This window comes from Mchenga conophoros, linkage group LG16, assembly GCF_057382185.1.
Source record: "Mchenga conophoros isolate Kocher_MC1m ecotype Shallow Benthic linkage group LG16, M_conophoros_male_GT1.1, whole genome shotgun sequence".
NCBI classification, from domain to species: domain Eukaryota; kingdom Metazoa; phylum Chordata; class Actinopteri; order Cichliformes; family Cichlidae; genus Mchenga; species Mchenga conophoros.
In genome coordinates, this window is record NC_140541.1 from 24652357 (window position 1) to 24666566 (window position 14210).

The 14210-nt window shown below is 40.1% G+C and overlaps 1 protein-coding gene across 9 annotated transcripts in view; it reads right to left on the minus strand.

The window, feature by feature from the left end:
• The window catches only part of pkp4 (plakophilin 4), a 91143-nt gene that overhangs the window by 30086 nt on the left and 46847 nt on the right, over nucleotides 1–14210 (minus strand). For 5 of the 9 annotated variants that reach the window (XM_085249972.1, XM_085249976.1, XM_085249971.1 and 2 more), the window contains 4 exons: nucleotides 8569–8603; nucleotides 2027–2158; nucleotides 1409–1602; nucleotides 455–1019 (listed from right to left, as the gene is read on the minus strand). In XM_085249972.1, coding sequence (XP_085106098.1) covers nucleotides 455–1019; nucleotides 1409–1602; nucleotides 2027–2158; nucleotides 8569–8603 — 926 coding nt within the window. Of the gene's footprint in view, nucleotides 1–454; nucleotides 1020–1408; nucleotides 1603–2026; nucleotides 2159–6072; nucleotides 6146–8568; nucleotides 8604–14210 lie in introns of all 9 variants that reach the window. The other 4 variants (XM_085249979.1, XM_085249978.1, XM_085249975.1 and 1 more) reach the window with 2 other exon arrangements.

The following is a 14210-nucleotide window of genomic DNA, read 5'->3' on the forward strand; positions in this document are numbered from 1 at the left end:
GATCTGCACAAGCTGTTTAATACTAAAGTATTTTTGCTTGAGAGCACTCAATTAGCAAAAAAGCTAATGAATACCGATTCCTAGACTTGGTTTCTTAGTCTACATTTGCCAATATTTGTCTTCGAGCAGGAACTATGTTTTGGTGACACTCCAGGGCAAGCACTGACCTCGCATTCACTCTTTGCTTTCAGCTTGAGTAAATGAAACAAAAGAGTCAGAAACATGCCTGAGAAATAATTATACAAGAGTGCATCCCTGTCTGCACAAAGCAAACATAACTGTATCGTTTAACATGCCAAGAAAGGAGGAACAAAACACTTTAACTTATTTTAGCAGACTTGATATTAAAGCGTCAGTAATTTTATGCTGAGACTTTCAAAAGAAGATATATAAAATACTGATGCACCGTACAGAGCAAGTATGTGTGTGCGTATGTGTGTGTGCAGCGGAGCACCTGCGAGGCTGTCAGGTCGCGTCATTCTCTCGTAAATGTCGTAACTTTGGGGTCCGTAGGGGTCAGTGTTGTGGAGCAGGGAGCGGGGCAGAGTGGAGCTGTAGTGCTGGGGCACGGCAGTCATACTAGCCCTGACTGGAGACGAAGTGTGAGTAGGCTGTTTAGTCAGCGGAGGGTTGACGTTGTCGACCATCGTCAGAGGTGAGCCCATGCGGCCCGAGGGTGACCCTGCTGAGGCCTGGTAGGGTGAGGTGGTGCGGCTAGATCGAGAGTTTGTGGAGCCCATGCGACGCAGTGCAGCGGGGGAGTTTTTCTGAGCGTTGTAGGGTGAGCCACTGCTACCGCCGCCCGTAGTACTGGTTCGCTGGGCAGAGGGCAATGTTGTAGAATAGATGGCGGACAGGGGTTTGGGTTCTGTAACAATGGGGGAGCCGTAGGCACTGCCAACTGAGGTACGCAGGGAACCACGGGAGGGGGACATACTGCTCGCGTAGGCTGGCGAGTGAGAGCGAGAAGGCACTGAGCTGACCCTTCGCATAGCTCGGCCAGGCACTGCTGTTGTGACCTGCAAGCAAGAGAAAAAAAATAAAAAGGCTCTGTGGTTTAGTTTACATTCAGGAGGAGCTATAAAATTATGTACTGTAATAATAATGACATGCTGCATAAAACAACATTGCGTAAAACAATTCATTACAGGGCATGACTTTACTCTGAGACATATTTATTTTCCTTGTGCTCCCCTCCTCTGTTGTGTGACGGCGCCATTTGGTTTCTCAGCATTCTCTATACACGAAGCTGTAAGAAGCGTGATTAGGTTGTGGTGCTCGATCCCTCTGTGCATTAAAGCCATAAATCACTAACAAACTCAACAGCAATTCTGGAGCAATTAAACTTCACGACCCTTTGAACAAGACGTATGATGAGATAAATCTTGACTTAAACAACCGTCAGTACCTGGGCTGAAGCCTGTCCCTCAGCCCTGGCATTCCTCATCAGTGTGCCAGTGCCAGCACCGGGGAAGGAATGCTGCACCCTTAGTTCAGCCTTGCCCAGGTTCTGGCTGCTGAGGTAGCTGCTGCTGGCATCCTGGTAACCACTGTCCGAGTACGAGTTCATCTGAGCTGAGTTACACGAATTCCCTCCAGATCCTGAGAGATAATGAGAGAAAAACGACAGACGAGAATGAAATGCTGGGGGAGAGTATGGAGAGCGGTTAGAGGCACAGGGACACATCATAAAGGGTTTCATAACAGATGTGACCTTTACTTAGGATAGCCTTACTAATGACAAATGGCACAGCAGGGGGGGTGGGTAACAGTTTTGTCAAGCTATTACTAAATGTGCCATGGTAAATATCCAGCCTTTTATACCTTATGCTTATACTGATAACAGTTTATCCTGAAGAATATAACGGTGAAAGACAAAAAATAAAAATAAAGAGTGTAATCATAAGGTATAAAATTAAAGAAAATTGTTTTCAAAACTGGCATCAGTGTAGTGGAACAACGCTGAGGCAAGAGAAAGCGAGCAGAAGAGAGGGCTGCAGAATGTAGAGAGAAGGCAACAACAGACCCTCACTTTCATGAAGGGAGGACTGCTCCGGGGAGTACAGAGACACCTGCTCTGACTCCGTCCTGATGTGGTACCTCGGGGACTGGGAGCTGTCAGTCACCCGAGACTTTGTGTCCCCCAAGGCACAGGCATCTGAGAAGACACGGCAGAGCAGAAAGTCAGGCAGAGAGGTGGAGCTTCAGGTCTGAAATAATCTCACAGTTTTCGGTCTTTGGGACTGAGAGTTTACAATAGTCGTTAAAGCAGTCGATATTTTATGGAACTGAAAGCAAACAATAAGACGGTCATTTCAGCAACATTAGTTTCACACTTGTATACAGTTGGAGTCATTAAATTTTACTACCATACTAATTTGGGAAGTCAAAATTGGGCGGCATGTCACTTCAATTGTGTATACAGCCATGCTCTAAATCGTTTCACAGCTCTAACATTTCCCTGCATCCCCTCTCGCGTCACGCACAGCAACAACGAGCGAGGCAAACAGAAGCCGAAATTAGCTGTCTAATGTCTCTGTGCACAATGTTTCTCCACAGTCACAATCTAGTTAAGCGTGACCAGAGTCAATGGATTCCTCTGCAATCACTAGAACAATTGGCAGTGAATGAAGGGAAGGAAGAAGACAAACATTGGTGGTCTGAATTTGTCAGATCCTGCTCGGTTCGCTAGCGTGTGAATGAAAGCTGAATCCTGTGACTGAGCCGCCTTGTTGTCAAAACTGACCTGTTGAATAAATGTGTTGACATGTAGGCTTTGTGCATTTGACAACCTGGCATCTTGCACTCCCACTTTTGGAGGACTAAAGGTGCTTGGCTATTTACTGAAGGGATTGAGTCAAAGCAGATCAAAGCAGATCTGGGGTCAGACTGTCAGAAAGCACAGTGGGGGTGGCCTGTTGTGAGAGAGGCATCCCCCATGTGGCTTCAGAGAGTCCAGTCTACAACAAACTCTGTGTCAACTGTGTCAGTGCAATTTAATACGTGGATACTCGCTCACATTTTTGTGTATGTATTTTTAAGTTTGCAACAAAGATGAAAAGGCATTTATTAGCCAAAGACATCAAACAACTCAACAATCTGAATTCTGACAGTGACTCTTAGTCTGGTACACACACAGCATGTTGTTTAGGACATTTTGTACCAAGCGCTCACTCTGTCTGATAAATAATATGCCAAAAAGGCAAAATAGATGAGAAACTGGAATAGACACAGAGCGCAAGTGCAGAGCGAAACAGAAGCCTTTTTGATCTGTGTAGAAGATTACACACATAGTGAATCCATTTCGGATAGTTATTTTTTCCCCACAACTACTGACTAAAGAGGAGAGCAGCGGCCACTTCTTACATTTAGGCCCCAGCAGTGAATTTCAAAACTTATTTTAGAGCTCAACATTTATCTCTACCGCTTGCCCTTGCTTTGCTAATCCCACTAGTAGATGTCTAAGCACTCTGCCCCCAATTTTTACATTTTCTTGTCTATTAACAATGCATTAGATAAGAATGTAGAATGTCTGTAAAGTGGGCAGCACCAAGCAGAACCCAAACAATCAACTCGTGTGTTTCCTATTTTCCCCAAACAATTTATTTCCCTGGATTTAAAGAGCATCTTTCTGGTTTGTGTCTCCAGCTAATTAATGTGCTGGAAAATGATGCAGAAACTGGATTTTCAGAGGAAAAGAAAGAGTGACACTGGGACGTCACATATGAGAAAAGTAGATTTTGACACCGAGGCTGAAAATCGATATGAGCACATACAGGATTAGAGCCCAGGTATTAAAGTGGAAAAAAAAAAAAAAAGTCGTATTACCAATCTACCAAGGATGCAAAAGGCAAGAAAGGGCCAAACAGTGGGAAAAAAATAAAAATCAATGTTACAAATATTGAAACAGTATTTATTTCAGCACCCAATAATGATTTCGTTTTAGCTGGTTCCTTAGCTTTTGTTTTATTATTGAGACTACTGAGACTATTGAGGCTGTGTGTCCTTGTGTGTACCACTGGTCAATGCTGAGATAATGGAAAATGCTTGGTGTCCTCTGTGGGTGTCTTTTCTTGTATACTGCGGGGGCGATCGTGGCTCAAGAGTTGGGAGTTCGCCTTGTAATCGGGCAAGACACTTCACCCGTTGCCTACTGGTGGTGGTCAGAGGGCCCGGTGGCGCCAGTGTCCGGCAGCCTCGCCTCTGTCAGTGCGCCCCAGGGTGGCTGTGGCTACAATGTAGCTTACCATCACCAGTGTGTGAATGTGTGTGTGTGAATGAATGGATGACTGAATGTGTAAAGTGCTTTGGGGTTCTTAGGGACTCTTAAAGCACCATTTACCATTTACTGCGGGTCCGTACTTGTGAGGACTAAGGTGTTTTAAATGAAAACATAAATGTTGCATGGACAACGTTGTAGTGGTCAACACTGGCTTGTTTGTAGCTGGTGACACAAATCCCCTTTGGGGTTGTGTTACAAAGGGTAACCGTGGCCACATACCTTCCGTAGCGGCTCCTTGTGGCAAGGGAGCAGCGAAAAGTAGCCAAGTGGGAATGTAGAATAATAATCTTCTAGGATTTGGCTCAGAGTGCCTCTTTTCCCCTTGAAAGCCTACTAGGAATAACCCTTGAAGCTCTTCTCTGAACTGAGTGGTTTCTGTCATATTGCAGGGTTAGTTATAGAACAAAATCCCAGATTTTCCATCAGAAGAGAGCGAGGTTGGTCTACCTATGAGCTGCCCATTGAAAGGAAAAAAAAAGAAAGAAGAAACTACTCAAATGGTCATCAAATTCTTTATTGATTTATAATGAGGTGTCAAAACTCGTCATTAAGGGGAGAGGAGAGGTCATCGAATATCATATTTCAGTCAAAACCTGTTTTACCACTCCAATAAATACTTTATTTATGATATGGGCTACATTTTGCTGCACACAACAGTGTTTCATTTGTGTGCCAGAAACCCTCACGCCCACTTTCTATTTGGGTCAATGGGACAGTTATATGGTACTCCTGTGATTCTGTTTTCTAGGACCAGCAAAGCTCAAGTCTGTTGGCTTACAATGTTACATCACAGGTGATGAATTATGCATGTAGAGCCAACACCGAGGGAGCAGCAGCAGGTAAAATATAAAAATGCTCTCCTTTTAAATATTTTTATCTGAACGTTTTACCTCTTTCTGTAAATATAGCTAATTTATCCACCAGAAATAAACACACAAGCACATGTCTCGTGTGAACAAGCTTATTACAGCACTGGAATGATGTATGTACAAATGAATAAATAAATAATTAGAAGAGGTATCACTCCACCCAGCAACATACTGCTATCAATCAGCAATATGTAAAATCTGGGAATTTTTCTCCCTTCTGACATCAAATAAGAAATGACTCTTGAAACCCTAATTGATAGAAATCTATTATAGTTATAGAAAACATCCATCCATGTACAGCCTTATATTTCTGTGTCTTCAAGGCATTGAGGAGGGGTGGAGTGTATTCAAGTGGACAGCTGGCCAGGTGCCTCTGTGATGATCTGACAATAATTGCTGGTTTCAAGCACTATTATTTCACTTTGCAGGGTGGTTGCATTTGCTGTTACATATCAGGCAGTGTCAAAGCTGTAGTGTCTGCCCATTTATTCTGTGATTTTATGCTGTAATAGCTTGTAAAACACACAGCACTGTATACTGATTTTTCCAAAACACATTAAAAATGTCACGGTTTGATATTGCACTTAAAGTTGTTTATTCCCAATTTTTTGATCATGTTTTTGTTGACCAGCTAGAGCTATCCCACGAGTCTTGGACAATACAGCGTACAGCCAGGACTGATCTCTACAGCGATCAGCAATAACTTTATGTCTTTTGAAGAACTTGGGACTATGTTAGGCATACCTTCAAAGCATTTTTTAAAAGTATCTTCAACTGTGAAATTTTATACTGGCTGGGCCGTCTAATGACATGAATCTTCCCTCTCAATCTACCTTAGAAGATTTCTTTATGACACAAATTATACACAAAGAATCATTTCACAAAGTAATGCATGGTGAACAGATCTGACCAATGATTTACCCGAGAAAGAAGAGTTATAAGGAAGTTATTCTGGTGAATCGTGAATCTGGTGGTCGGCATGAAGCTGGACACTCTGGTGACAGTGGCAGAGAAAAGGACATTAAAGAAACTGATGGACATTATGGACAATGCTAGGCATCCTCTGCACACGGCCATTAACAACCAGAAGAGTCTGTTCAGTGACAGGTTGCTTCTCCCAAAGACAAGAACTAACAGACTTAAAAACTCCTTTGTCCCACACGCCATCAGACTGTTTAACTCCTCTCTGGAGGGGAGAGGGAGGGGAAACAGGAGGACAAAGGAGGGGGGAACAACTAAGCTGTAGTGCCTCTTCACCTCACTGTGCAATACCTTTTGTGCAATACTTTTGTAAATAGTCAACAGTGCAATAGACCTCAATACTTGAAATGTGCAATTCACTTGTATTTTTATTTTTTATTCCTATTTATTCTATTTATCCCCTTCGTATATTTTATTTATATTGTCTCTGTATTTATATATGTGTGTGTGTGTGTGTGTGTGTGTGTGTGTGTGTGTGTGTGTGTGTGTGTGTGTGTGTGTGTGTGTATATATATAATATTCTGTAACTCTGTAACTTCTGTCGGTGCTGTGCTTTTTTGGAAATCGAATTTCCCAAAGGAACCCACCCGAGGGATTAATAAAGTTCTATCTAATCTAATCTAATCTGAATCAGAAGTTTATTCGACAATAAATGTAATTGTCTGAATGGATCTCAGCTTCATTATATGTGGGAATGCATCCTGATACTCTTGTTCTTGGTAGAGAGTCTTGTATACATGTAATCAGATCACTGGTGAAGAGGTGCCTCTTCCTAATCCTGAATTATGCTTACTGAATATTTACCCAGATGGGTTTGTGATCTCTAAAATGCCAGGTCTTTACTCAGTTTCTGCTTTATGGAAACCGAACAGTTCACAGCTCCCTCACAGAAGAAAAACAACCTGTGCAATTTTACAATGACTTACAATCACTGTATGCTTATCACCTAGCTATACTCTACATATAAAACTGCCTCTGCCTTTTATTTTCAAAACAATTTGGTCATTAAATGAAGTATTAAAAAGTCAAACATGATACTGACATGTTGAACTGCCAGCATGAAGACAAATGCATGTTTGATAAAGAGAAGGGATCGAAACACAAACAGACAGACGAAGCACAGAAAAAGGAGAAAGCTCCATTTCTGGGGTGCTTGCTCTCTTCTTGCAGATGTATGAGGTGCGACTGCACTGACTTTTCCTGAGGCTAAGACAGTTGTTTCTACAGTAACACTTCCCCTCCGATCTCTCAGTCGGTGGAGACGTACGATGGCTCACGAGGCCGATGAGCCTCAGAGAAAGCTGTGGCCCATTACACTCTGTGCCACACATTTTGAGTTTAAGTCATTTAGATTGGACAAAGTACATCACCGCATCTGACTATCATTTATCATCCACAACACAATGAGAAATCAATACAAAGAAAAACAATGGCAGCGATTAGTACCCGACTCAGTTGTAACCCTAATGAAATGCATTCAGCATGGAAATTGGGACTCGGGCAGAAAAAGAGAAACCCGTGTGATATTTATATTCCCTCTGCATATGTACAAGGCTAACCCCCCAAAGGCTCTTTTGATGGGATCGAAAACAAAAGATTAATGACCACTGCAGAAAGTCAGTCTTCCACTATGCAATTAATAAGCCATGAAAGACATTAGTAAATTTAATCCATTATCTGTTGTCGCCTAAACATCCTTGAAAGATGCGGGCTAAACAAACAGACCAACGGGGTCTTGAGAGAAAGTCTTCTGCTACCTGCCAATGATGGTGTTTCATCTGAGTGGGCAGAAATTGCTTAAGTAACTATTAAAACAAGAACATGCCTGGGGCTGTCAATTGCGCGGTTGAAAACACTTGTATTAGCACAGATTATTGTGGAAATGTAAAACATGTCTGTACTGCACACCATGCACACACACAAACACACAAAATGTACATTTTATCAAGTCTAGATACATGCACAGCCCTTGCTTTGCAAATGGAGAATTGAAAAGCACTTAGCTTAGCTGATATAACTCACTAACACTGCATAAACTGCATGTTGTTCTCTCAGGTTCTAACAGGTCCAACAAGAAAATAATCAGTTTTAAATAGAAAATATTTTTACTAAATACTTTTAGTTTGAAACCTTCAGAGAGCTTATCTGAACAATCCATGTATTGTAGTATGAACGTTAACCACAGCAGTCAGTGCCCTTGAGAAAGTAGGTGAGCCTCGTGGCCCGTAATGTTTTAGCACTGCGGCATGTGTAATTATTAACTAATTATTGACTAATTTCAGGTCTGGGTACAGACTCAAATGGGGGAGTGTTTGCTTCAATTCTTGATTACTCCTGCAAATACGCCGATATAAAAGACACCAAATATAAATGTAAACGGACACAGCGTAAAATGAGAAATTATTTTATGAGCAGCAATAGCATTTCAGTAATTACCTGCAGTTCTCCAAGGTAGGGACTTCTCAGATGAGCTGTGGGGGAGAAAACAAGAAAAAACAAAAACAACAGATGAAAAGGTGAATATATGCACTACGAACCAGAGACACCACAGTGGAAGATATGAGTGACATCATCTGGATGAGACATCTTGGAGCCTCATCTACTTGTGCCTTTTACAACAAGATTAGAGATGGTAATCAGTGCTTTTGAGATAAAACAGCTAGAGGTTCAAAGGATGCTGCCAAAGTGGAGCTGTTTGCATCTCAGATGAAATCTAAATGAGTCAGCTAGCATTTTGTTTGCACACTGCCATAAAAAAGAAAAAAAAAATATATATACACATACATATACACACACATACATATACACACACATGCAGGACTGGCAGCTGTTTTTCCACATTCATTTCATTCATTTAGTAAATATGCTAAGTCAACGGCCGAAGGATGGAATATAACCTGAAGGGAGCTGAAGCAGCACAGACACATGAGAAACTCTCTCTGAGTAAATCAAAAAGTAATCACATTGTATATTCACACCCTCTGTCTTTAAGCTCAATGTCCTGACATGCTGACATAATCCTGACATGAATACCAGTATTTATTCCAGTGGAGCCTGTATCCCACAGAGGTAGTCACCCTCCAGAGAGTAATGCAGGGGAATAATGATCCAGCCAGAGAGAAATCACAGTTTGGGTCCATTATTTGGGAATAACACAGACCGTACCAAGCAACAAAATCAGAAAGAATCCAGTGACAGTGTGCAGTAATATAAATGGTCTTATACCAATCAACTGCACTGAGCGTTTTTGGCATGAAAGGCATGACACAAGCTTCTAGTACAGTTAGCTTTAGTAGTAAACCCATTTGTCCTAGATGCGTCTGATGTTTGTAGGCTTTACTGTATATAGGAGGCCTTAATTTTCCTAAATTTCAATTTGTTTTCTTTTCCAGGTAGATGACTGAAAGCCTTTTTTAAAAAAATTATTATAATATATTTTGTTTATCCCAAGACTTAAACCAAAGGCTACTCAGTTTTAACTACTTAACTCTATTTAAAGAAAGAGGCCAGTTACAGTTCAGTGCAAATCCTCGATCATGATAGTCCTAAATCCTAACCTAGAGTTCTTATTACAATGCTGAAACTACAACATGATCTGAAACAAACTGAAAGCTAAATTATAGCAGGTAATTTTTTGTTTTAGAAAGCTTCAAATAACCAAAGTGTGGTTACAAAGCTAACTAAAATGTAAGAGACAATTCAAATATCAGTAATATAAAATCAAATCCCTTTTCACTGTTCCTCTCAGCTACAAATGAGCAAGAAGTAATAAATATCACATTAAAATATAAAAGTAAGTCTTCAATGGATTATCATGACATAAATATGTCTGTAGTTAAACAGGTTATTCTGAATATTGCTAGTCCCTTAACATATATCTGTAATTTATCATTTCAGTCCGGTTGTTTTCCAAAAAAAATGAAAATTGCGAAAGTAATACCACTATATAAAAGTAATGACAAACACAGTTTTACCAATTATAGGCCTATTTCTCTACTGCCTCAATTCTCAAAAATTCTAGAAAAACTTTTTAATTCAAGATTAGAAAAATTCCTTGAAAAACATCAAATAATAAATGTTGGTCAGTATGGTTTCAGAACGCAAAGAACCACTTCAATGGCGATAATTGAGGCAGTAGAAGAAATTACTGATACACTGGATAAAAATAAATATGCAGTTGGTATTTTTGTTGACCTCAAAAAGGCCTTCGACACAATCACTCAATTTTACTGGATAAATTGGAAAGATATGGTATTCGAGGGAAAGCTGGTAACTGGTTAAAAAGTTACCTAACAGGTCGGGAACAATATGTTAGCATAGGGCATTACCATTCAGAGAAACTTGGTATTACATGTGGTGTTCCCCAAGGGTCAGTGTTGGGACCAAAACTTTTCAATGTATACATAAATGATATTTTTGATGTTTCTCAAGTACTTAAACTCATACTGTTCGCAGATGACACCAACATATTTTTCAGTAGCGATGATTATACTGATCTTGTAATGACTGTAAACAGGGAGCTAAAATTAATTAAAAAAAAATGGATGGACATAAATAAATTATCATTAAATATAAATAAAACTAAAGCAATGTTTTTTGGTAATTTAAAATATAATATAGAATTACCAATTATCATTGAAGGTGTACCAATTGATAATGTGAGTGAAAACAAATTTTTGGGAGTTATAATTGATAACAAAATTTCATGGAAACCCCACGTCAGACACATAAAAACCAAAATTTCCAGAAGCCTCGCAGTTTTGAACAAAGTGAAACAATTCCTTGATAAAGATGCACTTCGTACTCTGTACTGTACCCTGGTTCTTCCATATCTTACATATTGTGTGGAAGTGTGGGGAAACACATATAAAAATACAACTAATCCATTAGTCACAGTACAGAAACGAGCACTGCGTATTATTCACAAGGCTGGTTATCTAGATCATACTCACAAATTCTTTCTTCAGGCAAAGTTACTTAAATTCCAGGATCTGGTTAATTACAATACATCCATAATTTTGTATAAAGCTTTTACTAAACGTTTACCGGCAAATTTACAAACTAGATTTGAAATTCGAGAAAAGGTTTATAATGTGAGAGGCTTTGGAGAATTCAAATTACCCAGAACTCGAACAACCCGTAAAGGCTTTTGTGTGTCTGTATGTGGTGTGAAAATCTGGAACAGTCTGAGTTTACAATTGAAACAATGCAAAAATATTCATAGATTTAAATTTCTCTACAAACAGTTGGTCTGGTCACAGTATACTCAATGATGGTTTTAGTGTGCTCTGTAATGTCTGTTCTCTTACCATTGCTGGTATGGATTCCAAAATAAAAAAATAAAAAAATAAAGTGTGCGTATGTATGTACATATATGTACTTGTGTGTGTAGATATATATGTATGTATATGTATGTGTGTCTGTTACTTGTAGTTATTACTGCCTGTTACCTGTGGTAATGCAATTTATAATTTATATATTCTGTATTCAGTTATGAAGGCTCTAATTGTTGGTTGCGAGCTGCCGCTTAGATGCTTGTATCTGCCCGGGGCTGTTGATGGGTCTGTATGCAATGATGGGCGTAGCTGCGGGAAGTTTATTGTTTTTTTTTTGTTGATGAGTGAGTATAGGGGTGGGATTTAATAAGTTTTCTTCATCCCACTCCTTTTTCAGGCAAGTTTTGTTTTTTGTTTTGTGTATTTTATGTTCAATATAGGTATTTGTTGTGCCTGAAAATGAATAAATAAATGAAATGAATGAAATGAAATAACATTGTAGCGAATGGAATGGACTCAAATGAATACAGCTAAGAAGAAAGAGCAGTGTGGAACAGATGAGCAAGTTATCAGGTACTAAATAGGACTCTAAACTTATTATTTTAAGTATGTGTGAACATCAAATCACTGATCAAAGGTAAAAACCACTCACTCTCCTGTTCTAGAGTTAGTTATTACAAGAAACAGAGGCCAAGCAGGAGACCTCGGAGCAGTGCATCAACCCCGTTCTTTTTCAGATCTTCCATTTGCCAATCATTAATATCAAGCAAAGTGTTGCCGCTATTTCTTCCCAGTTAAGGTGACACTAAATGAGCTTTAAGAAGCACTTTCTTAGAATTTTAATGAGCATGCAGGCAATTAAAAAGAGGAAGTTGGGCGAGCTGAGCTTCACTGAAGCATGGGAGATAAAGCAGAAGAATGGCTACCGTAACGATTATGCGCCACCCGTGCTGCATGCTGACCGGCAGGCAGAGCGAAGGCGCTGCTAAGTGAGAGTAAAAGTGCCAATGGTGATACACAACAGGCCTAACTGTGACATGACACTTTATTTCCCATCAGTCCTTTTGGCCAATGAAAGGCTGGCTGGGTGTGGAGGTTGCATCATCTAGTTAAGTTTGCCAGAGGTGAAGTTTGATGGCCACCCCCTGTCTGCTTGTACAAATGAAGGCGGAGGCCAGCTCTGGAGGTGTCGCGAAATGTAATGACTCCAATCCGAACCCCTCAAGTGTGTTGTCACCTCTGCTGTTGTCCTGCTGTGCTATTGAGCCAATCAGTGTGACCTCAATGCTCGAGGCTAATCTCCATTCACTCGCAAATCCCGAGCCACAACCATATCATTCGTCTTCTTACTTGAAAGAAAAAAAAAAGAAAGGTGTGAAAAGCAATGTTGTATGTTTTCTTTATAGGGTCCTAGGTGGTTTCAGTCTCTCAGTCTGATGTGTTTATATTTACATGTACATATACAGGCTTTAAAACATCATGCATTAGTCTTATGTTAGCATAAGACTATCTACAGCAGTAGATTTCAGGTGAAGATGAGTTGTCGGGCATCCATGATGGTGGGGGGGAAAAGGCACCCAGTCAAAAGAAAATGCAAGAGACTGAAAACAAATCAGAAAAAAAGCCCTGCACACTTAATTCGCAGAAAATTTAATTTAATGCTTTTTCAAACAGACATCACAAAGCTCAACCAAAACACTGATTGTGATCTGCATGATGAGAGCAGGGCTGGATGATTAGAGGCAAATATTTAGGTGGGACTTTGCCAACAGACACTGGGAATAAATTAAGTTTAAATAATAAAACGCATCCTAAACTGCAGACTTGGCTGTTTGCTAATAACATTGTTTCAAACTTCATTCAAACTCAATTAACTTGTTCAGAGGGTCAGACTACGCTGGCTAAATTTTAAGAATGTGCCCATACCAGGCATTTCTGCTTCTATCCATGTACCTTGTCTCACATTCAAATACTCTTGCAACTCTTTCCTACTGGAATAAATGGAAGATGCAAATCCTGATGTTTGGTAACAGAAAAGAAGGAAAAGCGGGAGGAAGGCTGGATCAGTCCTGCAGACAGATACATATTTTGCTGACTTTAGTTACCATATTTATGTGAATTTGTATCTTTTGTATTTTGTTAACATTTAGGGTTGCATTTTCTCTCTGTGCCTACACTTGTTCCCTCTGGATGCTCCACTTTCTGCCCACAGACTAAGCCAGCATTCCTTTTACCTTAATACAAAGGAAGTTGGACACTGGAACTGGTAGTGATGTCATACCCAACTTGACCATAATTCAGTAGCAGTCAGAAAAAAAGGCTTTGTTTTCTCTCCATATCATGGTAAACAAATTTTGCCATCAGTAGCAATACTTGGGTATGAACACAATGTACAGGTTAACTAGTGACACATGCACAATAGTTTTACAGTCTTAAAACCATTTTTGTTGCAGCTGCCATCTCGAATTGCAAAATCGAGGTTGGTGTGGCTACTCAGACTTCACCGAGCGGAAAGCCTGACACCACTTCAAATGGAAGGCAGCAGAAAAACAAACTTTTGAGTTCGACTAGTAATTCTGAATTGTACATGGGTGTGAATGTGAATCTTTTGTTTGTGTTAGGCCTGTGATTGACTGGTAAACCACCCACAGATGTACTTCTTGCTCAAATTTGGCTGGGATAGCCTCTAGCGCCAGATGCCCCTGCTTTATTTAAGCATTTTCTTTTTTTAATTGATGGATGTTCTGTTGTGCTTGGCTCAGGTATGGCAACAAAATGTTGAGACAAACATGTAGATAGCAC